Here is a 27,971-nt window from a genome sequence, read left to right as displayed (position 1 = left end):
CACCACCCATCCATCCACCCACCCATCCACCCGCCCACTCACCCACCCACCCATCCGTCTACCCATCCATCCATCCATCCATCCATCCATCCATCCACCCACCCACCCACCCATCCATCCATCCACCCACCCATCCACCCACCCATCCATCCATCCATCCATCCATCCATCCATCCATCCATCCATCCATCCATCCACCCATTCACCCACCCATCCACCCATCCATCCATCCATCCACCCATTCACCCACCCATCCACCCATCCATCCATCCACCCACCCATCCTTCCACCCACCCACCCACCCACCCAACCACCCATCCATCCATCCATCCATCCACCCATCCATCCATCCATCCACCCATCACCCAACTACCCATCCACCCATCCATCCATCCACCCATCCACCCACCCATCCATCTACCCACCCATCATCCATCCATCCACCCACCCACACACCCACCCATCCATCCATCCATCCATCTATCCATCCATCCATCCATCACAAATATTGATTAACCATCTGTGTGTTAGGTGCTGTTCTGGGTGTGAGCAGTGCAGCAGAGGAAAGACAGAGTCTCTGTCTACAACTCTACACCAGCCTGCATATTCCTGCATAGGTGGCCAAAGATGATAAACTAGTTAGTGTGGTTAAAAAGTAGTAACCATATATTTATATATATAGCTCTGCTAAACACTGTTCATAATTCCTTTATGACTACTGCCTCACTCCCACATGGGAGACATAAACCCCATTTTATAGGAGGCACAGAAAAGGAAATAAAGGAATCGGCTGGTCAAGGCTAAATGCTTAGGCACTGGCAAAGCCAGGGTTTGAACTATGCTCCAGATCTTACACACTTGGAATATATGGGAAAAGTCCCTCAGACAGAGGCAACTTTAAAGGACATACAGATGTCCTAGGAGGGTGGATGTTCCAGAAAATATGGCTAGGATTAGATCATGTGAGATTGCTCAAGTTAGGACAAAGAATTGGGGTTTTATTCAGATTGCAGCAGGCACTGTGGTAGGCAGAGTAATGGCCTGTGCCCAACAAGAGATGATATCCTAATATCTACACCTTAGGACTGTGCTGTGGGACTCTGCAGAGGTCATTACGGTGCTAGAGGAAGGTATCTCAAACTAGATCATCCAGAGAGCTTAGTGAAGTAAGAGGCCATACGAGATGGAAATACAAAGTCAGATAGAGAGGGGGAGAGCAGGGGGGGAAGGGAGAGGGGAGGGGAAGAGAGAGATACAGAGATGGAGAGACAGAGATGAAGAGACAGAGATGGAGAGACAGAGATGGAGAGAGACACAGAGAGAGACACACAGAGAGAGACACAGAGAGGCACACAGAGACACACAGAGAGAGACACACAGAGAGATACACAGAGAGACAGAGAGAGACACAGACACAGAGAAACGCAGAGAGAGAGACAGAGACAGAGAGACACAGAGACACAGAGACAGAGACATAGAGACAGAGAGACACACAGAGAGAGACACACAGAGAGAGACAGAGACAGAGAGACAGACAGAGACAGAGACACACACACACAGAGAGGCAGACACATATACACACAGAGCTGGAAAGCACACAGAAATTGATTTCCCCAGAGATTCCCAGAGGGATAACTATATTATCTCTATCCATTGCTTTTCTTGCTGTCAACTTAAGGGAAGAAGAGTTACTTCAGCTCATAGTTGGCACAGATATAGTCCACCACAGAGGGGATGTCCCGGCGGAGTTTATGACATCTGGAGCGAGTGTCTGGGGCTCCTCACGTCTAGACGGACCAGGAAGCAGAGGACAGACAGAAAGTATGTTGCACTGGGAAACCTCAAGGCCCTTCTCCAGGGACACATTCCATCCATTTATATTCCACATCTTAAATGTTGCACGGCCCCCAAACACCAGTCAGCTGAGGTCTACATGTTACAACACCTACAACAAGATGGGTAGAATTCCAGATTCAAACAACGGCATAGTCTAAACCTTGGCTTTGTCTCTTAAGCTCTGAAGAACTTTGAGATCAAACAAGAATGTTCCCCTAAGCCAGCATTTCAGTGGCTTCTTAAAGCAGCTGCAGGAAGGCGCTCCGGCCATCTGTTTGAGGGTTTGAAATGAGAGGTGGTTGAGAAGAATGGACCTTTTGGATTATCTGGCATCCATTCAAGTGTGGGGAGAGGAGCAAGGATTGATAGGGGAGGGAGAACGTAGGGAAGAGGACGGAAGAAAAGGTGCAAGAAGGAGGAGGCTTATGGCAGATGGCTGGTACCTAGCAGGTCTGTAGTCAGGGGTCATTATTGCAGCTGAGGTGGAAGCCACGACTTGCCAATGGATGGGATGTTCTGACTAGTGACCACGCAAAGCAGGATGTAATGAAGGAACTTCAAGATGGCCCAGCCGTGGAGGAAAAACCAGAACAGGTGCAGAGCTAATCAGCAGAGGAAGTAAGGATAATTCTCGGCAGGTTGTGAGAGGCACCTAGAAGCCAGGTTGCCACCTGGTCGCTGATGTGTCAAGAAGTCAGTGGCGTGATGCTTCCATCGGCTGAGCATCCTGGCTCTGGCTCGATGAGCCTTTTCTGGCCAAGTCTGCAGTTGAAAGGGATGAATCGTTCTCAGCTGGGCTTTCAGAACCTTGGGTCATTAAAGAAGTTTGGTTGGCCCCCAAAGTGGCAGGGGATGGCTAAACTTACAAGCGGGAGGGGAGTCGTAATACTAAGTACTTCAGACACTGCTTTGTCTCTTCCTCAGAGAGCTTCTTGGTGGTCCAGTTGTGGATATGGAAGAATAAAATAACCACATTTTCTAGTGAGATTAGTCAAGAGCAGGAAGAAATGCCAACTGCTAAAGTCAAATCATGTACAAATAGAGACAATACCTCAGGAACCTAACAGCTGGCCTTTGAGATGAAGTTAGAAATCGAAAGGGAGGGGTCCATCGAATTTGGATCCTTGGACAGGCATGAGATAGGTTTTCGAAACAATGATCAAAGACCAGTTGTTTAAAATTCATGTTGAAAATGCTTCAGTAAACAGCTTATGGTTGTGGCTCGTATTTGAAAGGGTGGGGGTGGGACACTGGGTAAACCAAGTCCAGCACCAGTGTCACTGCTCATGAGGCAAGTGACATATGCACAGTTCACTTTAAAGGTGACATTAATGTTTCATGCAGTTGGGATGAGATCTGTGAAAACAGCCAAAGGGAACGCCCACTGCCCCCTTTCTAGAAAGATGCCCAGATTTCTCAGACCTCTTCTCAGGACCCTAGAGTGTCAGGTGGCCTACTTCTTGTTGGGATCATGTTACCAGTCCCTGCTTGCCCAGGGTTAAAAGGCCCATGATGCATGGTTTCCCCAGGGAAAAGAAAAACACAGATAGTGGTGGTCAAGACACATAGATAAATGGTGAGAAGGACGGCCCCGGCGGTGAGCCCCGAACTCATTAGCTAACAAGGCGTGTAATTAGATGGATAGCTGGGAACCCAGAGCTGATGGTGCACATTTTAGGACAGTGGAAATAAGGTCTGAAAGCAAGCATTACCTGGCCAAGTTCCATTTACTGGCCCTGACACAAGGGAACCTGGTACATGTTTTATGAGAGGAGTAGGTACCCGCCGCATACAGTCTTGAAACAAGGATACACTGCTTACCCTGGTTAATTAGCACCTGTGAGTGACCCCACAAATAAGTTCAATTACTGTGTTATTAAACCGTTTGACAGTGTTTGAGAAGGTAGCGTTGTCAACTCTTCTGACTTGATAATTGCAGTGTATACATGCGTGGAATTATTGCTACATGTTATCCCGTGAGCTGGGCCTGGGGTGACAGTGAGGATGAAGGTGCTGTCACTCGCTGGTGGCAGAGCTGTGTGGCTTCCCTGTTGCTTCATGTTTCCTTATTTTGTGGAAAGGTTCTCTGCCCTCCTTCCTCTTGTAATGGAAGAGGTCTCTTCACTGCACAGGAACCAGACTTGTCTGGTTGGAACAGGAACAGGATAGTTTTCTCAGGAAGGACTCATCTCATTTCCTCCTTTAGCTGATTAGGAAAGAAAGTGCCTTCCCTTTCCTGGAGCAGTCTCACTCCTAACCTCAGACCTCAGTTCCCAATTCAGCAGATTTGACCTCTCACTCTCTGCCCCTTCCCTGATCTTTCCTCCATCTCTCTCAGAAGCAACCCTGCCTCGTTGGCCCCAGAACCACACATTTGGGTAGTGTTGGGTGTGTGTGTGTGTGAAATGTTGCTTTGGTCACTCAAGCCATTTCTTCTCGTCTCCCTGACAGTTTGTTAATCAATATGATTTTTGGTCATTGCATTCTACATTGAAGTTGGGCCAATTTCCCAGGGGTAGGAAGTCAGACATTAATCCACCAAAGCAACTGAATTACTTGTGTGTGTAAGACAGTTTCATCAGGACAATCTGCCTGTGATTTGACACCTTACTTTACAGTCTGGGAGCTTTTCAAAGTGCTCTCTGGCTCCATGTCTGGGGTGTCTGGATTCCTGATAGAAAGTTAAGTGATTAAAAGCCCCATGTCAAACCCATACTAAGAGTGTTTGTGTAGCCCTGAGAGGGTACTTGGGTCATATTTGGAAGCTGAGTGAGGAAACCGTCTACTCTGTCTTCTATTAGTTGGATACAAGCATACCTCTCAGTGCTCAGCATTCAGCCTGTGTGTGTCACAACTGTCTTCTTGCCCCAGAGTCTCAGCAACTTACCTCTAAAACAGGAGCTACTCACCCTACTAATTGTCTCAGCCTCTAATTTAATGAAAACCCATTAAACTGAAACAATAATTAAAATGAGACATCATCTCTGTAGGAAGTTTGCATATTAAAACCACCCTGAACTTCAAGGCAGGCAGATTTTTATTCTTGACAAAAAGCATTTGAAGCAACATGTTAAAAAATGATTTATAATGAACAATCACAGATTGGAGAGCTTGGCTATTGAACACGAGGCCCCACTGTTTAATATTGACATTGAGAAGATGTAGTGAGGTCAAGGCCAATACAGTGTTTAAAAAAAAAAAAAACATTTCTTTCATGCCTAAAATTAGGACTCTGCACAAAAGAGGATTAATTATAATTAGGTCAGTTACTGATCCACACTTTTAATGCGAGCTCAAGGTTGTACCCAGCCCACGGGGATAGCTGAGGATCTTGGAGGAGACTGACCCTGGCATGGGTGTGGAGTGAGGTTTGCAATGATCTGGGGTTAGGAAAGCCATGCCCAGGAAGAGCTACTGAATTAGCCAGTACCACATCTTTGCTGCTTGCTAGGGATGGGATCTTGTTTAAGTCCCTTACATTCTTTGGGTCAGCCGTTTGTTCTGGTTAAAGTGAGTCTCTCATAGCCCGTGGAGTGGGTTTTTACAGCCACGGAGTATGTCATGCATACACAGACACCTGGAAAGCAGCCCTGCTCAGAGTTAAGTCAAATTCGCCTTTGTAGACATCTCAGAAACTTCCTTAGGGATGGCACTGCACTTGGACTCCTCCTTACATTTATTTGTGACAGAACCCTGAAAGCACTATCCTGTCACAGACACGGCCACTCAGAGATGGAGAAAAGAGCTATCCCCAGTGCGTGCAGGGCAGAGCTGGGAGTCTGAGAGTACGGGCAGTGGTCTCCGGAGGTTGGCTTTAAGTGGATCAGAGTCTGACTTCTGCCTGCTCCACAAAGGCATCTTCACTCACCTGTGGGACGATACAAGAGCACTGACCTCATTGTTACTTTGAAGATGATGAGAATGCATTTAAAATCCTTGACAAGCTGCACAAAGTAAAAATTCAGAACTGTCTGGCTGTTGGCTGGCTGCGGTATGGCCAGCCAACCTGTTGACTCTCTCACTTTCTTGTGAGCGGATGAGAGTTGGAACAGGCTGTTAAACCTCCTGAAAACCATAGCAAACAATGCCCGTTCACTCGCCTTCTGCTCTTCCATTGGCCCACAGCCATACTCAGCCATAAACATGGCCATTACTTCAGCTCAGTTTGAAGAACTGTCAGATGCTGGCTGTGGATGTAGTTTTGTATTCCATACATCCTACAGGATCTGGGCCTAGAACCTAGGTGCTCCAAACACCATGTACTTTTGATGGGGAGGCACCTTAACCTTTAAGAGTTAACCTACTACTTAATTGTCATAGTTGTACTGTCTCCAACAGGGTCCATGTAATTTACTTGAATTTGGAGAGGGAGGAGTCTGAAATATAGAGAGGTGTCTTAGTCAGGGTTTCTATTCCTGCACAAACATCATGACCAAGAAGCAAGTTGCAGAGGAAAGGGTTCATTCAGTTTACACTTCCACATTACTGTTTATCACCAGAGGAAGTCAGGACTGGAACTCAAGCAGGTCAGGAAGCAGGAGCTGATGCAGAAGCCATGGAGGGATGTTACTTACTGGCTTGCTTTCCCTGGCTTGCTCAGCCTGCTTTCTTATAGAACCCAGGTCTACCAGCCCAGGGATGGGACCACCCACAATGGGCTGGGCCTGGACCCTCCCCCTTGATCACTAGTTGAGAAAATGCCTTACAGCTGTATCTCATGGAGGCATTTCCTCAGCTGAGGCTCCATTCCCTGTGATAATTCCAGCTTGTGTCAAGTTGATACAAAACCAGCCAATACAATAGGTTAACTGACCCAAAGCAATACACCTGATGGATAAACCTGGAATCTCAGATGGCCTGGTGGTCACAGCAAGTCCTTAATACTTGCTACTCAGAAGGTTAACACATGAGAACCACAAGTTCAGGGGCTGCCCAGGAAATTTATGACGAACATGGTACTCAAAAGAAAATGGAAGAAAAGTGCTATCTCTTGAAGAATACAGACAGCAAACTTCTCAGGAGGGTGCATTCTTGTTCAAGTTCAGTATTTTCCTGTTCATGGAGCTGCATGTTCAATGCAGTGGGCACATCTGCTTGGCCCTTGGGCTATTGTCAGAACATATTAAAACCATGTCTGAGGGAGCTTGATGGCAAGTTATTGCTGTCTTCCTGATTTATCTTGGAGCTATACATGGCATAGGGTGTGGGTGTGAAGGCTGAGTGCCATATTTTAGTTTAAACATCCAGTCACTTGAAACCAATTAGAGGTGACTGGTTCATTGCTTTAAGGAGAGGAGGATCTACATAGAGAGTGACTCTGGGCTGAACTTCGATAGAGCACTGGCCATCTCATGATTAAGGATGACCCTCATGACTGTGATGGACAGCAGGGTGAACGATGCTTTTTGTTTCTTTTGTAGCATTTCTTTCTTGGTGTTCTCTTCTTATTCAGTGTGCTTTTTATATTTCAGGAAAAATGTGTCTTGTTTTTAATATAATTACTTCTAGAGAAGATTCAGATATTCAGACATGTGGAAAGAAGACCTCTCACTTGTACTTCACAATGGCTAATACCTACTGAAGAACATGCCGCTGTCCGTGTGAATAACTGAATAACTGTGTACACTTGATTTTGTGTTATGAATACGGTCATGTCACATCCGCAGTGCTGAGCATTGAACCTAGAGCCTTGCATGGTCCCACCAATCATTCTAACACTAAGCAACATCCTCATCTTTTGGGGAGTTTTGGGACAGGGTCTCACTGTGTGTGACTCAACCTAGGCTGGCTTTGAACTTGTGAACTTGTGAGTTGGCCTCAAACTCAATCTGCCCGTCTCTGCCTCAGGTAAGTTCTGGGAGTAGAGCTATGCTTCAGCACACCCGGATCATTTGGTAACAGTTGGACAGTACGTCTAGACATGCCCTTGGCTATCTCTTCATGTCAGTGTCATATGATCTTACCACATGTGATTTTCCTTCAGGCATTTATACCACAGTTATCTGTTTCCTGCTCATAGATAGCTTTTGTTTAAATTTCGAAGTCTTAGTCATGTTGTAGAGATCTATTATCGGTCTCCCTGTGTGTTCTCCTGTCCTGTGAGTCAAACGGGCAGGCATCCATATGTCTCCCTTTTCCTTAGACCCATGCTTCTGAGTCAACGTGGGATGATGGAATGAGCCGGTTGATTCTGCTGAGTTGCCAGGGCAGTGTGGAGAGGCAGTCTAAAAGGTTACCTTGTTGATTTTTCTTCGTGATATCACCAGATGTGTAAGGAGAGCTCAGCTGCCTCACACACCTTCTCTCATTAGTGAAATTATGGGGGCAACAGGATGTCTTTTGATGAAGTCAAATAGTAGTTACAAAAATTGATCAGTATCATGTGTCATAGGGTTCCCTAGGCTCCATCCCCTAATGGAAGGGTTTCAACATTCATCTAGATTGATCGTTCTTTAGGCAACTTGCTCAGGGAGTGCACTTTGTCCAACAGGTTGGGTTATGTGTGGTGCTTCCCACTCCTATCTTATGTTTTATTTGGGAGTTGGCAGATTACTTTTATTAACCAAGCGATTGGATCTTTACCAGGAGGTGTTGGGTACACATTGGTAAAGGGTTTCTCACCTGGGGTCTACAGTAGAAGGAGCAAGGTATTATTAACCACATGCAAACACGATTTCACACAGGAAACTGGTGATTGTGCTAAGTGTGGTGGGGACAGAACTCAGGGACTCAGCTGGCCTGAAACAGTCGGAGGCAGCTGGTTCTCGAAAACACTGCAGATCGGAACAGCGGTGCGAGGGCATGCCCTGGTGCAGGGGCAGTGGTGGAGTGGGAGACGATGGGTAACAGGTAAGCAGGGTACCAGGTGAATGCCGGGAAGCATAATGGTACTGTTGATGACCTCTGAGCTGGCTGTTCTCCTGTGCCTTGATTCAGGACGCTGGGTAAGGCAGGGTATGTCTTTGTGACTCAGTTTCTTTACCTGCTGGCATTTGCCTCCTCCCTTCATGCACTCAGTGTTTCCTGGGTGGAAGCAGAATGCTCTGCTGTGGGCTTGTGATGGGGACTTGTCTCTCCCCACAGACATAGACATCAAGGCTACTAGGTGACAAATAGCAGATGCCACAGAATTAGCAATGTGACCTGTAGGAGGGGCTGGTTTGGAATCTTTGTGCAATGGCCTCCTAGCCCGGTGTCCTTCATAACATTCTTTAAATTCTGCAAGTCTGTTTTTTTTTTTTTTTTTTTAACTATTAATTTTTTTAACATCCCAACCACAACCATAGTTTCTCTTCCCTCCTCTCTTCCCAATACCCCCCTCAACCTCTTACCCCCATCCACTCCTCCTCCATTTTTATTCAGAAAAGGGTAGCCCTCCCATAGATTCATATGCATCAACCAGCCCCAGCATATTGAGTTGCAGTAAGAGTAGGCGCATCTTTTTCCATTAAAGCTAGAGGAGGCAACTCAGTAGGAGAAAGGGGTTCTTCAGGCAGGTTCTGTTTTTGTTGTCTTTTAACATTTAATTATTTTTAATTTATGTATATGGATGTAGGTCGTTCCGTGTGTGTTTGTATGTGTGTCAGCAATGCCTGAAGAAGGCATCAGCTCTCCATTCTGTTCTTCTGGCCTGTGCTCAGCACTTGCATTTTATTTGGTCTGTGAGTGAATATATTTCACAGATTTTTAAGTTGATATTTATGCTCCTTGCTTCTTAAAAACTCTGATCCACCATGTGCGTTTTTTCTTGTTCCCTCTCATGGGTGGAATGTTCTTCAGGAACACGCAGCGCTGTGGTAGAACACGGCAGGATGGCATATGCTCCAGGGGCTCGTTAATTCATTTCACTCACTGCTCTCTCAACTCTGGGAAGAAGATGGCTTCTATAGAGGCAGCGACAAGCCAGTATTCTAGGAGTTGAAAAGTTTATATATTAATTTCGAACTTGAACAAAGAAGAGCAATTATAGATTCTTGGTGTTTTATAGATGGAAAAATTACCCTCTCTTATGTCTAGGGTAGAATAAATTATTTAACTATAATGAGAAGATGTTCAAGCTGAGGCATCACATAACTCGATCCGTTAATCTTCAGCAGTTGATTATGGGGTTCAAAGAGGAAAAGCATTGTTCAAGGATACCAAGCTAGTAGTCATCTGCCAAACTCAGAGTAGCCTCAGAGATGTGGAACCTGCTCTGAAGTTCAGGTCTCTATGTTGTGTGAAGTGAGGTAGCTTTGTTTGTTCTCTGTCTGAATTCTGGCAAGTACTTACTTGAGAGCAATGAGACTGTATGTAATGTCTCCATGTATTTCTCACATTTTCCTCTGGTAGGTAGGTCTTTTTCCTTTAATATGCCAATAATTTATGGAGAGATGTATGAAAGCTAGGATACAAAATGCTCAGTCTTCAAGGCTGATAGAGCTAGTTCTGACTATTCAGAGGTGTCTTGTACAGAAGAGGAGGGATTGGCTACAAATACCATTTTCTTCAACTCATACTGGCATTACAGAAAGATTCATTTATCTTCTGATTTTGCATAGTTTTTGAGTGAAATATATGTACTTATTTAAAGTAAAAATATATAGTAAGGAAAATAAATGGAACAATCAGTATGTCTAAATTGGATGCCTTTGTGTCAGGCACAAAGAATGGGGGTCAGATTACAAATAAATAGATATACCTTCAATCAAAGAGCTTGCAGTCTGTCAGGGACAGAAAGTAATCAGCACAAAGAGTGGTTGTTACTTAAGAAGGTAATTACAGTCTGTGTGTAATGATGAGTCATATGGAGGAAATACCCAGAGTGGTGGGAAGAAGGACATCTCTGGAGAGCCCTCATTGGGTGGTGGCTCAAGGGTTGCAGTGAGAATTCAAGGAGGAGGGTCCAAGTGTTCACAGAGCTCCCTAGGAAGAGTGTAGAGACAAAGATACAAGGCAAGGATGTGTTCTTCTAGCAAGTGAAAAAGGGTGAATGAGATGAGGTAGAGAGATGCATCAGATGGGCCCATGGGTGACTTCACTGGCCTTGGAATGGAATGGGATTTGATTTCATAGGCAGCAAAAAGTCACTGCACAGTTTTAGCAGGAGGCTAGCATAATTCAAATGTATGTCTTTAAAAGAACACTTGGCTATAGTGTGCAAGATGGGAAGAAGGAAGCATGGAAATGGGGAAACCAGATAGAGATCAACAGAGAATGTCTTTGAGGGACTAAGGGAGTGACTTGTGAGATGTGAGAGGGAAGTTGGGGAGCAGTAGATAAATTTCAGACATTGGAGTCCTATCACCTGCTCTTTGATGGAGGCAGAGAAGTGGGAAGAACCAAGGACCATTTCTAGTGCTTGGCTTGAGGGTTGGGATGTCATGTTTACTAAGACTGAAAACAAGGTGTTTGAGGGTTGGGTCCAAGACTGAAAGTCTTGTGATGATAGGTTTTTGAAACATTGACTAGATGTCCAGATGGCCATATAAGTAGGGAATTGTGTATGTGAGTCTGTTGCTTAAAACTTACAGATGTGAATTTTAACAGGGAGGCTTTTGGCTAGAGGCTAGATACCCAAGGGCAAGAGAGAGGAAGAAAGACAAAAGAAAGCAGACAAGCTCATCCCAGGAATCTTTTTTCCCCTGGCAATAAATATAGATGAAGAAGAATTTTTCCTAGCACTGATATAAAAAAATAAAGTTAATAAAATTTGGTCAATATTATCTAGTTTGCCAGATAAATTGCTTCTGTGTTTAGTAAAATTTGAAGATATCTCAGGAAGTGCCCAGGTAGTATCTTGAAGAAGACATTAAAACATTTTTTTCGTTTTAAAGATTAATTTATTTTTATATTATGCATACGTAAGTATTGCCTATATGAAGTCTATGCATTATGTGAGCACAGTGTTTGTGGAAGCCAGAAGTGGACCTAGGGTCTCCTGGACTTGTGGATATAGACAGTTGTTAGCTGCCACATGGGTGTTAGGAATCAAAGCCAAGTATAAGAACAACAAATGCTCTTAACTACAGAGCCATCCCCTCTAGACCCTATAGAAGCATTCTTCAAATGGGATTTTCTTGTGTTGGCCTGTAGCAAGGTCCCAGTATGACCCTAATGATAAAGCAGTGAAGCGTTTTGAGTGGGTTGAAAAGTGAGCGCCAGGCATGCAGGTCTTTGCTAGTGTCCTGCCTCTGTGGGACAGCCTGCTTCTTCCTACCATTCAGAAACCCAGATTCTTTAGCTGGAGAGGCTGTGTGGTTCTCCCTTAGGAGAAACAGCAGCTGGTTGACTCATAAGCTAAGTTGCAAGAGCTGTGAGAAATCACCTTCTCCATCCCCTCCATGCACGTGAAAATACTGGGCCTTCCGGCCAACCACTGTGGCATTTTCCTTTTGAGAAACCACTATTTTGTTTCTAAGATACCCTGAGATCCTAATACAAGCTTGTAATGTGGCTTATACAAGACAGATGTTTCTTTATCTGAACTGGAGAAATATCAAATAATTATCACATGGTCAGAAGAGTCAGGCAGGCTACAAGAATAAACCACTAAACACACCTTTAAAAATTAGTGATTTCATATTTTGAGATTATAATATAATTGCATCATTCTCCTCTTCTCTTTCTTCCTTCTAAACCTCCCACAGAGCCCTCTTTCAAATTTTTGGCCTCTTTTGTTTTAAATATACCTTTTAAAAATTTAATTTTTTTGAGAATTTCCTGTTTACTATAATTACTGTATTGTATTTCCTTTGTATTCTATTTGTACTTTCTCCCTTTCTCCCCTTTAACACCTCCTGGGCCACTCCCATACCTTTTCAGATTCATGAGTCCCTCTTTAATTATTACTGTTACACACATACAGATACACGTATGTGTGTATATAAATATGCGTGTACACACATATGTACATATATGTATGTGTGTATAATCAGTAAGTCCATTAATGGTGTTACTCATTGTACATGTGTTAAGGATTGGTCACTTGGGATTGGCTGAGCTATGAGGAGGCTCATTCCTGCAGAACATTGGTTCTCCATTTCTCAGAGCCACTGACACCAAGTGCCTATCCCTCTTCACCTATGGGTAGAACCTTGTGAAATTTCTCTTGCATATCAAAACGATATTGTCATTATGTTGGTCTTATGTAGGCAGCCATATTATTGAGATTTCATGGGTGTAACTTTCCTGTCACATCTAGAAAATACTCTCTAGTAGCAGGCCTTCTGATCATCAGACTAAAGATGGTAAAAGCCAACTTGCTCTCTTCTGCAATGTCATCCTCATGTTCGGTCTTTTGGTGACCAGTACTGACGCTGGGAGATAACCATGAAATAATGAACAGTGAGCAAGGACTTAGATCATTGTGATGAGGATTGCTCTGTCTCAGTGTGCAGATGCTGGGGACAGAGGCTCCTGGGCAGAAGCAGGATGGATAGGGTTCATGCACCTCTAGACCCTACAGACCTTAATGAATATGCCGTAAGGAATGTAATCCACCTCATGCCTACAGAGTTATCCCAGGCACACTTACAGATCACCACTGTGTATTTTGTATTGTTTTATTCTTTAAGCAAAGGTTAGTGTTGCCTGGCGTTGTGAGTGCGGGTTCACTCCTGGGTATAAGACAAGGGCAGGGCTTCTGGATGCATGTTGGGGAGAGAGAAGCCAAGTCCACAGGGAACATAGAATCTGAAGGCTATTAGTTATTGTTGGGTCCCACCAGATCTGAGATTCTCTGGCTCTCAGGACCCCACTTCCCCTGCAACCTCCAATACTATTTATAGCTACCCTATTGATTTTTTTCAGAAGGCCAAATTGCTCATTATCCCATCAAAATTTATGTCAGAAAACCACCGTCTGACCTATTGTGACTTGTCAAAGTGACAAGGGGATAGCATTTCTGGGGTTTTTGTCGAATGAATGTAGCTGATGATGAACGGTGCTGGAAAATTAAAGCTACTGAGAGAAGAAAAGGGAAGAAAAGCAATCTGGGCTCCTAACTGTTTGACTTGAAACTTGACCCCTTTTTCTTTTCCCTCGCATGGTTCTGTTTTCTGTGTCTCTCCTCTTCACCCATGCTCTGCTTTTTCTCTGCCTCTTTCTTGACCCCCTAGATGTACAGAGAGAGATCCACTCGGCCCCTCATGTGAGTGAGAAGCTGATCCAGCTATTTCGGAATAAGAGCGAGTTCACCTTTCTGGCTACGGTGCAGCAGAAGCCGTCCACCTCAGGGGTGATTCTGTCTATCCGGGAGCTGGAACATAGGTAGGAAACACGTTCTTCTTTTAATTAATTGTTTTTTTGTTAAAGAGATATATACCCTTGCTTGGCTGGTTTGAAACTTACTGTATGGACTGACTGCTCTTGCTCTTTTGGTGATGCTCCTGTCTCTGCCTTCTGTTCTGAAAATACAGATGTGTACCACCATGCCTAGCAGAGAAAGTTCTGTATTCTTTCAGGAGTCTGTTTGGAATGACAGGGCTGTATAAGATGCTTTGGGCTCCAGAGACGGGGATTAGATGGAAACATGAGGCCCCCATCTCAGGTCTAGTTTCTACTGAACGCATAAATGTTAGAATTTACTTTGCACTCAGAATTTACTTTGGGCAAAAGGATGTGTATTTATTTTTCAAAGGCCACTCACGAGTCTCTGATGTCTGTTTTCTAGTTTGCTTCATTTGTACAAAAACCACAGCCTACCTAGCATATTTAGGTCATTGAACATGTTAATCAGTTGTATTTAAATACAAGAACTTTCTGTAAGCCTTCGTTTTATGTTTCCATGGAAACTGTACTTGACATTGGATAATTTGTTTGCATTTTTTTATTGGATACTCTGTATTTACATTTGAAATATAATCCCCTTCCCCCACCCTGCTCCCATCCCCCCTCCCCCTCCACTTGTCTCCACAAAGGTACACTCACTCCTGATCACTCTCTCCAGCTCAGTGCCTTGGCATCCCCCTACATTGGGAAAATGTGCCCTCACTGGACCAAAGGCTTCTTCTCACATAGATGCCCAACACTGCTATCTTCTGCTACGTATGCAAATGGAGCCAATGTGTGCTCAGTGGTTGGCATTTTAGTTCATGGGAGTTGTGGAGGGTTTGGTTGGTTGATAATATTGTTCTTCCCTTGAGGTTGCAACCCCTTTCATCTCCTTCAGTACTTTCTTTGGCAGATTCATGAAGGTACCTGTGCTCATTCTGATGGATAGCTGCAAGCATGCTCAGCTGTATCTGTATGACTCTGGTAGAGCCTCTGAGGAGGCATCCATATCTGGTTCCTGCCAATAAGTACTTCTTGGCATCAGCAATAGTGCTTGGGTTTGGTGGCTGCATATAGGGTGGATCCCAAGGCAAGGCAGTCTCTGAATGATCTTTTTTTCAATCCCTGTTTCTCTATTTGACCTTGTATTTCCTCCCGTGAGTGATTTGTTCTCCCTCCTAAGAAGGACTGAGGCATCCCCATTTTGGCCTTCCTTCTTTTTGAGCTTCATAAGTTCTGTGAATTGTTTCTTGGGTATTCAGAACTTTCTGGGGCTAGTATCTGCTTATCAGTGAGTGCATACCACGTGTGTTCTTTTGTGACTGGGTTACCTCACTCAGGATTATAGTTTCTAGTTCCATCCATTTGCCTAGGGATTTCATAAACTCATCAGCAAATAGTGATATTTTGACTTCTCTCTTTCTGACTTGTATCTCTTTGACTTCCTTTTGTTGTCTAATTGCTCTGGCCAGGACTTTTAGTACTATGTTGAATAGGTAGGGGGAAAGTAGGCAGCCTTGTCTATTCCCTGATTTTAGTGGGATTGCTTCAAGTTTCTCACCATTTAGTTTGACGTTGGCTACCGGTTTGCTGTATATTGCGTTTACTATGTTTAGGCATGGACTTTTAATTCCTGATCTTTCCAAGACTTTTAATATAAAGGGGTGTTGAATTTTGTCAAATGCTTTCTCAGCATCCAGTAAGATGATTATGTGGTTTTATTTATTTATTTTTTGAGTTTGTTTATATGGTTGATTACATTGATGAATTTCTATATATTGAAACATCCCTGCATCTTTGGGATGAAGCCTACTTGATCATGGTGAATAATTGTTTTAATGTATTCTCAGATTCGGTTTGCAAGAATTTTATTGAGCATTTTTGCATCGATGTTTATGAGGGAAGTTGGTATGAAGTTCTCTTTCTTTTAGGGTCTTTGTGTGGTTTAGATATGAGGTGTGGCTTCAAAGAATGAGTTGGGTAGTGTTCCTTCTGTTTCTTTTGTTTTAACAACTTTATTTTAAAAAACAGATAAATGTACAGATTTCAAAAGCATTTTTGCATAAAACTATATGAATATGTTTTTGTCAGTACTTGATTGTTTTTAAAGGTTTGATAGTATTAATTCATCAAAATAGAAGCAGAAGGAATAAGAATGCAGCTGTGTTCCTTCTGCTTCTATTTTGTGGAATAGTTTGGAGGGTATTAGGTCTTCTATAAAAGTCTGATAGAATTCTGCACCGAACCCATCTGATCCTGGGCTTATTTTGCTTGGGAGGCTTTTGGTAATTGCTTCTATTTCTTTAGGCATTATATGACTGTTTAGATGGTTTTATCTGATTCTGATTTAACTTTGGTACCTGTTATCTGTCTAGAAATGAGTCCATTTCCTCTAGATTTTTTTCCAGTTTTGTTGAGTACAGGCTTTTGTAGTAAGATTTGATGATTTCTCTAATGTCCTCAGTTTCTGTTGTTCTGTGTCCCCTGTCATTTCTGATTGTTAATTTGGATACTGTCTCTATGCTCTCGAAGACCTGTCATTTCTGATTGTTAATTTGGATATTGTCTCTATGCCCTCTGAGAACCAGTGCCCGGTTTTGTTGATTCTTTGAATGGTTCTTTTTGTTTCTACTTGGTTGATTTCTGCTCTGAATTTGATTATTTCCTGTTGTCTACTCCTCTTGGGTGTATTTGCTTCTTTTTGTTTTAGAGCTTTCAGGTGTGCTGTCAAGCTGCTGGTGTATGCTCTCTCCAGTTTCTTTTTGGAGGCACTCAGAGGTATGGGTTTTCCTCTCAGTACTGCTTTTATTTCACCCCATAAGTTTGGGTATGTTGTGCCTTCATTTTCATTAATTTCTAAAAAAAAAACTTTTCTTTCTTTCTTTTTCTCTCTCTTTCCTTTCTTTCTCTCTCTTTCTTTCTTTTTTCTTTCCTTCCTTCCTTCCTTCCTTCCTTTCTCTTTCTTTCTTTCTTTCTTTCTTTCTTTCTTTCTTTCTTTCTTTCTTTCTTTCTTTCTTTCTTTCTTTCTTCTTTCTTTTACCATGTTATCATTTAGTAGCACATTGCTCAGCTTCCATGTGTATGTGGACACTTTGTTGTTTTTATTATTAAAGACCAGCCTTAGTCCATGGTAATCTGATAGGGTGCATGGGAGTATTGAGATCTTTTTATAGCTACTGAGGCCTATTTTGTGACTGACGCTATGGTCAATTTTGGAGAAAGTACTGTCAGGTTCTGAGAAGAAGATAAATTCTTTCGTTTTAAGATGAAATGCCCTGTAGATGTCTGCTAATTCCAATTGGTTCATACCCTCTGCTAATTTCGCGGTATCTCTGTTCAGTTTTCTGCTTCCATGATTTTTCCATTGATGAGTATGGGGTGCTGAAGTCTCCCACTATTATTGTGTGTGGTGCAATATATGCTTTGAGCTTTAGTAGAGTTTCTTTTATGAATGTGGGTGCCCTTGTTTTTGGAGCATATATGTTCAGGATTGAGAGTTCATCTTGATAGATTTTTTCCTTTGATGAGTAAAAAGTGTCATTCCTCATCTTTTTTGATAACCTTTGGTTGAAAATCTGTTTTATTTGATATTAGACTAGCTACTCCAGCTTGTTTCTTGGGACCATTTGCTTGGAACATGGACATTTTTTAAATACTGCCGTTTTAGAGAACTTCATACTTGTTTCTTTATTTTTTTTCAATTTTATTGGATATTTTCTGTATTTACATTTCACATGTTATACCCTCTCCACACTCCCCTTCCTTCCCCCTCAACTTGCTTCCATGAAGGTGCTCCCTCTCCCAATCACCCTCTCCACCTCAGTGCCTTGTCTGATGATGATGTTGTTCTTCTCATGAGGGTGCAAATCTTTCACCTATTTCAGTCCTTTCTCTAAGTCTTTCATTGGGGTCCCCATGTTCAGTCTGATGTTTTTCTGCAAGCATTCTCATCTGTATCTACATGACTCTGGGAGAGCCTCTGAGGAGACATCCATGTCTGGTTCCTGCCAGCAAACACTTCTTGGCATCAGCAATACTGCTTGGGTTTGGTGGCTGCATATGTGGTGGTTCTCCAGGTGAGGCAGTCTCTGTAGATCTTTTCTTCAATCCCTGCTCCTCTATTTGGCCTTGTATTTCCACCCCTGTTTTGTTATCCCTTCTAAGAAGGACTGAGGCATCCACATTCTGGTCTTCCTTCTTTTTGTGCTTCCTAAGTTCTATGGATGGTTTCTTGGGTATTCTGAGCTTTTTTGAGGGGGGCAGGGTGAGAGCGTCATACTTATATATAATGTATTTTGATCTTTTATTTCCATCCATCCCCCTAATTTCTCTCAGACCCACCCAATACCCCCCTACTCTGCCCTATTTATTTTTGTACTGCACTGATTCCAGTTTGTGCTGCCCATATGTACATGGGTGTGAGGTCATCCACTGGAGCACGGTCTACTTACCAGGTCCCTCAACCTTAAAGAAAACCGACTTCCCCTCCTAGGGAAGCTATTAACCATCAGTAGGCCATTTTACCAGGTGTATAATAGCAGGAGCATCAGCTTTGGTGCTCTTCTGTATATAGCAAGGGTCCAGACATGTGACATGCAGATCACCGGTAAGGCAGTGAGCCACCATGTTTCTTCCGTGGTTCCCCAACTGTATCCCTTATGAGGAGTGACTAACTAGGCTGCTGGAATTGGGATATAATGAGCACCATTAATGGACATCACTAAATTCTTAGTTTTTGTCTTCACCCTGTGGCCTTTGTTGTGCTCACAAAGTGGCGCACGGATTGCCCAACATCTCTGGAAAATCCAAGTCCCACAAAGGCCAGTGGCTATTTTCAGTCTCTCATGAAGCTCTCCTGTGCTATAAGCAGGCTCAGGTCTACTTTATGCCTATAGATGTACCTATTTGGGTCATTGTATAGAAATAAAGCTGTATTTCGCAGAGTCCCTGATAGGGTATATTCACTCAGAACAGTGTTTCCAAAGTTTATTCATGTTTGTATCAGTAATTCCCTTTTTAGTGCATTGTTTCAAGTTAACAGCTTTCATTTACCCATTTGTCAGGACATTTGACCCAGATATCCTTAGTGAGGCTAATGTGAACATTCTCACACACGATTTATGTTTTCATATCTAGAAGTGGACCTTCTGACTCAGAGGCTGTATGCAAGATAATGAGAAACTCATACCCTGTGGGCGAGCAGCTAAGAGCACTAGCTGCTCCTCCAGAGGACCAGGATTTGATTTCTAACACCCAGTGGTGACCTACAGTGATCTGTAACAACAGTTCCAGGAGATCTGCTGCCCTCTGTTGACCACTCCTGGCACTGCCCCCACCCCATGCACTCACGCATACATGCTCGCTTTTTATTTTTTTTATTTTTTATTTCTGTGGTGGTACCTTTGGTGTACAGAGTTTTGAAATTTGATGGTGACCAGTTTTCTTTAATTGTTTCGGTGCTGTAGCTGAGACCACATAAGCCTGAGCCAAGGCAGCTTAGACTCACTCTCAGGATTCCTTTTCATTTTGTGGATTTAGCTCTTACATTGAGCTCTTTGATGTTTTAAATGTTTTTATTAGTTCATGTTAATTATATATAATGGTGGGTTTAGCTGAGATGTTTTCATACACCTACATTATGTATTTTCATCATATCCTGCCATCCTTTCTCCGCTTCACCCCTCCTTCTCCCTAACCACCCCTACCCGATATTTCCATCTTTAATTTTGAAACCCTCAAAATTAATTGGGATTATTTCTAGGAGTGTGAGTGGACGTTTTGTTTCATGACGATGTCCATCTTACCAGTGGTTGCAGAAGTAAAGAAAGTGTTTCTTCCTGCCGTGTTTTGGATAGATTGCAAGTTGAGTTCTGTGGATGGTGGACAGTCGGGGTTTGACTTCATGCTTTGCTCGGGACATCTACCGTCCCAGTGTCATCTCTTTTTCTCCCCAGGGAATTACTGTAGCAACCTTGTTGAAGACAAACTAACCATAAGTATGAGAATCTATTTTGGCCTCTCACTCCGTTGTATTGATTGATGTCTTGATTGTTCTGGCAGCTATGGCCTGCTTGTTGTAGCTTTGTTGTAAGTTGGGTAGCTGGATGCATAAGAAAGCAATTTCACTATATTTTTAAGGTTTTTTTTTTGGTTCTTTTACTCTCATTGAATGTGCATGTGCACGTGAGGATTAGCCTGAAAATTTCTGTAGAGAACTCAGCAGAGACTTTGAGTGGAACTATTTTTAATTCATGTATCAATTTCCGGGTGTTGGCTTTCATAACTTACTAATATCAGCCAGTTGATTCAAGATTATGGGATAACTTTTTCAATCTCTCTTTTTAATATAAAGGATTTTTTTTTATAGTTTCCAGAGTATTATTTTTCATAATTTAAAAAATTCATTCTTGAGTATTTTTTTAAAAAAGGATTTATTTATTTTTATTTAATGTGTATGAGTGTTTTGGGTGAATGTATGTCTATGCACCACATTGTGTTCATTGTGGGTAGGCCAGAAGAGGACATTCTATTCCCTGCAACTGAAGTTACATATGGGTGTCAGCGGCCATGTTGTTTCTGGGACCTGAACTCAGTACTTCCATTGCTGAGCTATCTTTTCTGCCCCTTAGTTTGTGATGTTACTGTAAAAGGAGTTGATTTTGTAACGTAATCGTACAATTCTTCATGGCTTTTATATGGTAAAGTGGATTTTATGTAATAGTCTTAATGTTTTGAAGCCTTAAAAGATCATTTATTAGTTAAGGTGATTTGTTTACAATTTCTCTACATAAGTTATGTTGTGTACATCTTTGTTTCTCTTCCTGTTCTGTCTTGGTGCCTTTTATTTTCTTCTCTTGCCTACTTGCCTTAGGTGGAGCTTTCTGTGAAGTAGGAGTCATAACACACTATCCTGGTCCTGATTTTAGGGAGAGAACTTTGCATTTTCACCATGGAGTTTGCTAAGTGTGATGTTTACAGATATTCTTAACTAGGTTGAAAATTCTTTGGGGCATATTTTTGGTTAGGGTGAAGAGCTTGCTTTTTGTCTCTCTCAGGTGAAGTGATTTTGTTATGAAGAGGTATTAATATATTTTATATTCTCTTCTTGTATCTATTGAGATTTATTATGAAGAGGCATTGATATTTTTTACATTCTCTTCTTATATCTATTGAGAAGATCAGTAGTTTCTACTGAAAATGGTGTTTTACATGAATTGAGTGAAACATTTATTTATTTTATATAGGTGAGCACACTGTCTCTATCTTCTGACACACCAAAAGAGGGCATCAGACCCCATTACAGATGGTTGTGAGTCACCATGTGGTTGCTGGGAATTGAACTCAGGGTCTTTTGAGGAACAGTCAATGCTTATAACTGCTAAACCATCTCTTCAGCCCCGTGAAACTTCTTTTTACCTATATATCCTGGGCTGACTATTTGTCTTAGTCAATATTCTATGCTATGAAGATATATCATGACCACAGCAACTCTTGTAAAAGAAAGCGTTTAATTGGGGCTGGTTTACAGTTCAATGGCTTAGTGCATTGTCATCATAGTAGGGAGCATGGCAGACAGGGTGCTGAGAGGTCTACATCTGGATCCACAGGCTGCAGGAAGTGAATGATATTGGTGCCAGTGCTTGGACTTTTGAAACCCCAAACCCCACCTTCAGTGGTTCTTTCTTTAATGAGGCCACCCCCACTCCAACAAGCCACACCCACTCCAACAAGGCCACACCCACTCCAACAAGGCCACACCCACTCCAACAAGACCACACCTTTTAATCTCTTTCAAGTATTTCCATTCTTTGATGACCAAACATTTATAAGCTTAAGGGGGGGATTACTATTACCACACACCACTCCATTGGACAACCTATGTGAGACCTCATTCCAGAAGAAACCGATTCCCCCTCTCTTAGCAGAAGCTATTGACCACCATGAGAAATTTTGTCACCATGTCAGTATTATTTAGGTTAACATTGTTTCATGGGTGATATTTATTATTTTGTTAATTTGTGTGTGTGTGTGTGTGTGTGTGTGTGTGTGTGTGTGTGTGTGTGCTCTTGTGTGCATACACATGCATATGTAGAGTATATTTGTGGACTTGCTATGGCACATATATATGAAGGTCAGGGGACAGATGGTAGGAGTTGGTTCTTTCTGTCTACCCTGTGGGTGTGGAGCTCAAACTTAAGTTGTCAGGTTTGGCAGCAAGTGCCTTTACCTGCTGAGCCGTCTTGCCAGGCTTGGGTTCTATGTAGAAAGCTTTTCCAGATTGAGTAGCCACTTGGTCATGATGCAATCAGTTTTCTATATTACTGGATTTGATTTACTTGTTAGGTATGGCATCAAAGAGTTTTATTCATAAGAGAGACTTAGTTCTGAAATATTCTTTAGGTATTTTTATCTCGGCTTTTAAAATAGAGGTTTAGCTGATTTTTAAAGAAACTTGGAGTGTTTTCTAAAAAGATAACATCCATTGATTGTAAGCCATGTGCTAAGCATTTGATTCTTTTAAAAACAACCCCTTTGATTTGTTTGATATAGAATTTTATAATTTTAAAATATTGTAAATACCTCATCTTAAATTTTAATACTCAATACTAGCATTTTTTTTTTGTTTTTATAGCATTGTCTTGAATTCATTCAAATAACACACACACAGGGAGGTCAGAGGACAAATCGTAGAAGTTGGTTCTCTCCTTCTCCCCTGTGGGTTTTGGGATCAAACTCAAGTTGTCAGGTTCAACAGCAAGTGCATTTACAATGAGTGATAAGTAAGTAGCGTAAATGTCCCTGTTAAAGTTAGGGAGGAGAGAGAGGGCGATGCATCTTCTTATGGCTCTATCATGGTCTTTTCATCTGCTTAATATAGTTCCTAGTAATAAATTTTAATTTGTGTATCTATCTAGTCAGGATGCAAAGAAAGTCTCATTCTATTTCTGATTTACTGGAAGGCCCAAAGCAATCATCCATAGTTGTTAAATTGTATTACAAGTCCCTTTGAGGGAATTTCAGTCTTTCCCCTGTTATTTGTTAACAGACTTTCTGATATTAATTGGATCTATAATGTTAAACTATTCTCTTTTAAATTTATTTTTTATTTTACACACACGAGTGTTGCCTGCATGCACAGTGCCCACAAAGGCCAGGAGAGGACAACAGATCCTCTGGAACTAGGGTTACAAATGGCTGCCACATGGTACATGTGGTGCTGGGAATCAAATGTGCTTCCTCTGGTGCAGCAGCCAGTGCTCTTATCTGCTGAGCCATCTCTCCAGGCCTCATAGAACTATTCTTGAACCATTTCAATAAACTTCTAGAGTTTTAATTTTTGATTTTTGCATAATTCAGTAGAATTAGAACGTTTGACTCAAATAGCAGTAGTCATTACAATTCTTTTCTTTTAAAGATTTATTTATCTTTATTTTATGTGTATAGGTGTTTTGCCTGCATGCATGTGTGTATCATATGTGTGCTAATCCCTGTGCAGACCAGAAGAGGGCGCCAGATCCCCTGGAATGGAGGTTGCAGATGGGCGTGAGCTGCCACGTGGGTGCTGGGAACTGAACTGAGGCTCAGAGTTGCCAGTACTTTTAGGTGCTGAGCAATGTTTGCAGCTACATTTATCTCTCACCATCTGCTTTTCTCTGGTGTTAGCTGATCTTACTGATTCTGACAGCGGCTTGTCCCTCCTGTGCTCTTGGGTTTGCAGCACTTCTGTGGAGTCAGCCCTCTCCTATCAGGGTCTGGGTAGAAAGAGTTATAGCACAGGGTCAGCTCCGGGTGCAGGCAGAAATCCGAAGAAGCTTGGTTCAGACTGCTCCTCAGTTCCTGATTACTGAGGGGTCTGGGCGGGTTCCTTTTGGGCCAGGAATTTGAACAGAGGTGATGATCTCATCTCTTGCTCTCTGATGTGTCAGCATTCCTGTGAGACTGTCTTTTTTCCAGTGGGGTCTGGGTACAGAGCACTCTAGCACTGCGTCTATCAGGGCACGGACAGAAACTAGCAGTGGTTCTTTTACCTCCAAGAATATGAGGAATGGTCTCATCTGTTTTTGTCTTTTTCAATTTTGAAATCATTTTTTAGCAGTTTCCAAAGTAGAGATTTTTTAAAAAAGATAATTTTATTGCTACATCTTTGGGTATTTTTGTTCTTTTTGTTTTGGTAAATACTATGAATGGAATTATTTCTAGATCTCACATAATTTGCTGTTAAGTGTTCAGAAGCAATACTAAATTTTATAAATTTTGTAAATTTTATATCTTATTGATTTAGTTTTAACAGTTTTTTTGGCAGGCATGCATGTGTGTGTGTGTGTGTGTGTGTGTGTGTGTGTGTGTGAAAGTTTTAGGTGTAATCCATTTTTTCTTATAAAAATGATTTACTTATGGGCCTGGAGATATTGTTTAGCGGTTAAGAGCACTGACTGCTCTTTCAGAGGTCCTGAGTTCAAGTCCTAGCAACCACATGGAGGCTCACAACCATTTGTAATGGGATTTGATGTCCTTTTTTTGTATGCCTGAACACAGCTACAGTTTACACACACACACACACATACACACACACACATATGTGTATATGTATTATTTAGAAAGTGATTTATTTATTTTTATTTTATATGCATTGGTGTTTTGCCTGCATGTATGTCTATGCAAGGGTGTTGGATCTGTTGGAACTGGAGTTTTGGACAGTTGTGAACTGTTGTGTGGTTACTGGGGATTGAATCTGGGACCTCTGGAACAGCAACCAGTTCTTTTAGCCACTGAGCCATCTCTCTAGCCCCATGATTTCCTATGATTGAACCATTCGTAAAAGGGTCTCATATCATGTTCCTCTTCATTGTGAACATATTCTATTTCATTTCAATGTTCAAAACTCATGACCTTGAAGAACAGGGGCAAGAATGGATTTCTTTGCCTTGCTCTGAGTCTTGGAGGAAAATTTTCCAGTGTTTCCATTTAAATGATTTCTGGTGGGAGCTTATCTTATGCCTTTTGTTTGGAAATTATTTTTTTTGTTCTATAATGACCTAGAAATACAAGAAATACTTTTCATATAGGTTTTTTTATGGAATTAGCTTGACAGTAAGATGTAACATTAGATGAAAATGTAATTATCAGAATACAGGACATATTTTTGTATAGAAAATATTTGACATGAAAATTAGACAAATTGTTTGAGTTGATAATATGTTCATGAGAGACATGGTGAATCATACAGTATTGGAATACTCATATTTTAATTTTAATGACATAGTTGTATTTATGTAGTTGGAAACTTTCTTTTTTTTTGGATCAGTTCACTACTTGCAAAACCATTGATCTCATTGAAATATATGCTTTTTGGCAATGAACATTATATTTTTATTTAATGAAAATTTTAATATTTATGGTATATCATCTCTCATTTCTAATGTGAAAGAAATATTTTCATTTTTCTCTTTCCGTCCGGACTCCTCATGTGGTTATGTAATTTATTGGTGTTTTAAATGACACAGTTTTAGTTTTATTGATCAAGCCTGCTCTTCCTCATTTCAGATCCATTGATCTCCCCATCTTATTTTCCTTTGGATCTTCTTGTTGGTATTTTTAATAGCTTCTCAATGTTTTATGCATTTGTGTTCAGTATTCTGTATTTACAGTACCGACAGCTCTGAGGGCCGCACTTCTCACCCATATTGCTCTGTTGTGTGTTCATCTTCTGTCTTCATTTCTTAATTTCACGTTGACTTCCTCTCTGACCCCAGTTGGAGGATTGAAGCATTCAGAGTGATTAAATAAAAAGTACTTAATGGGTCATTTCTGGCTTTATTGCTAATTGAAGACATAAAATATGTGCTGTATAGCTTTTGGAGTTTGCTGAAGTACTTTTTTTTTCCTTTTTAAAAACAACTTCATAAAACCTTAATTAAATTTGGTTCTCAAAAATCTTACACGTGTATATAATGTATTTTTAATTTTTTCATATTGAGACATGGCCTTATATTTTAGCCCTGGTTTGGATTCTGAGTAGACCAATTGGCCTCAAACTCAGAGATCCTCCTGTCTTTGCCTCCTCAATGCTAGACCTAAAAGTAAGCATCGGTATGGCCCACATACATTCTGATTATTCTGAGCATCCACTTCTTTACTGCCTTCCCATTTTTATTCTCACCCCCACTAGTTCCTTTCTAAGATTTTTGACCTCTGGCTATGTTTTGTGAGGCTGGTGGTGACAGTGATGCCGGTAAGGATGGTGGTGGTGATGATGATGGTGATGGAGTAGCAGTGGTGATGTTATTGAGGTGCAGGCAGAATGCAGAACAGAGTCCAAACTGAACAACGGTCATGTTATTCTAGTTCAGCAGTTAAAGGAAAATGATGGTTACCATCCGGAAGTGACTGGTGGTATTCAATGTCCTGTCTTCATCCACCTTTGTGGATGAAGCACATGAGGGAACACAGTTCTGGGTCTGAACACTGTGCAGGTTTTCTGCACACCTCATGACACAACCATCCACCTGCTTCTGGAAGCTATCCACCATAAAAACCTCACGTACTGCTGTGGAAATGAATAATGTTCCAAGTGTCTGCAGAACTACTAGCTATTATGAATTATTGGCAGAGATGTTCACGCAGTGGCTCACAGGCAGGGCATTTCTCATTTATGAAGACTCAGCAACCAGAGGAGATTTTTTGGGAGACTTGAGATGCCTTCCACGAGGAGTAAACTTCTTGGCGATGTAATTTCTGAAAACATCAAGGTAGCCGAGTCAATTTAGTTCCCATGGATAACTTAAGTGGGTAGATACAATGAGATGGAAAACTTAAACATAAGGTTGTTGAAAATGCACCCAGAGGGAGCAATTGAGATAGGCTCCTTTATGATACAAGACAGACATTCTTGTTCTTCTAACATGTATTTTAAAGGTGAAGTGTTTTGTTTTGTCTTCCCACAGTACTGATAGAGCCCACTGAGTAGCACTAGGGATGAACTTGTCTTGCTGAACCCTACTAGTGGTGTTGAAAACTTAATGTTTATTTTTTCTAATTAAGGTGTGTTAATATAGTTTTGTTAAAACAGAAATCTTAATTAATACAGATGGTAAGTCTAACTGAACACACTACTAGCATATGAAGCTATATACAATATAATGGTAAATCTTTTGTTTTTCAGTTTTATCTTTAGATTGTAGATACAATTCCATCCAAGTATAATTAGATAGGAAAAAACCTATGATCTAAGACACAGCTTCTTGTGAGATCATTACTGTGAGGTTTGGCCTTCTGCTTTTCTTGTGGGAAGGACTTTGCACAGTGATGCTAGGTTTAGTTTCTGGCTTTGTCAGTTACTTAACAAGTGAATTTGCAGAGTTGTCTTTAATTCATGATCACTGCGCTGCCCTTCCATTGAAGGGGAAGGTGTGATAAACATGGTGTGGAGTTCTGAGAAGAATTCAAAAAAGCATTTGAGAGCAAGTCCTCCTATGTTTGGTACCCATTGGGCTCAATGCGCTTTCCTTTCTTTGTGGCCTCTTTTGCTATTTTCTAGCTCCGTGCTCCTTAGAGGAAGAAACGTGGTAGAGACTGGTCCCATTAGATGAAAGTGTCTTGAAGTTTTTATGAGTGGTTTGCAGGGACAATGGACAGCAGTGGTTTTTCTAGATGGAACTCACATTGTAATGTCCGATCAGCAGAGTGACCTTTCTTAGCACAGATGATTTAATAAAATAGCTAAATTGTTTTCCAGATAATTTGTTGGAAAGTGTCAGAACAGAGTTTAGAGGAGAAAAGAGGGAGTATAGAGTGTGTTCAAATCCTTGTTAAAACCAGCCCAGGAGAAGCCTTCCTGCAGGTCGGTTGACAGTACAAGTTTGTAAGTTGAATTTGCCTAAATG

General features: G+C 41.7%; 1 protein-coding gene across 3 annotated transcripts in view; it reads left to right on the top strand.

Annotated features, from left to right (window-relative positions):
- NELL1 (neural EGFL like 1) overlaps positions 1–27,971 on the top strand; it is a gene marked incomplete at both ends in the record, with an annotated part of 772,717 nt that overhangs the window by 62,025 nt on the left and 682,721 nt on the right. For all 3 annotated transcript variants that reach the window (XM_080908377.1, XM_080908376.1, XM_080908375.1), the window contains one exon: positions 13,935–14,085. In XM_080908377.1, the coding sequence (XP_080764503.1) occupies positions 13,935–14,085 (151 nt within the window). The remainder of the gene's footprint in view (positions 1–13,934; positions 14,086–27,971) is intronic.

Source organism: Micromys minutus (assembly GCF_963924665.1).
Source record: "Micromys minutus genome assembly, chromosome: 32".
NCBI classification, from domain to species: domain Eukaryota; kingdom Metazoa; phylum Chordata; class Mammalia; order Rodentia; family Muridae; genus Micromys; species Micromys minutus.
Note: the sequence above shows the minus strand (reverse complement) of the source record. Positions and strands in the feature narration are given on the sequence as shown.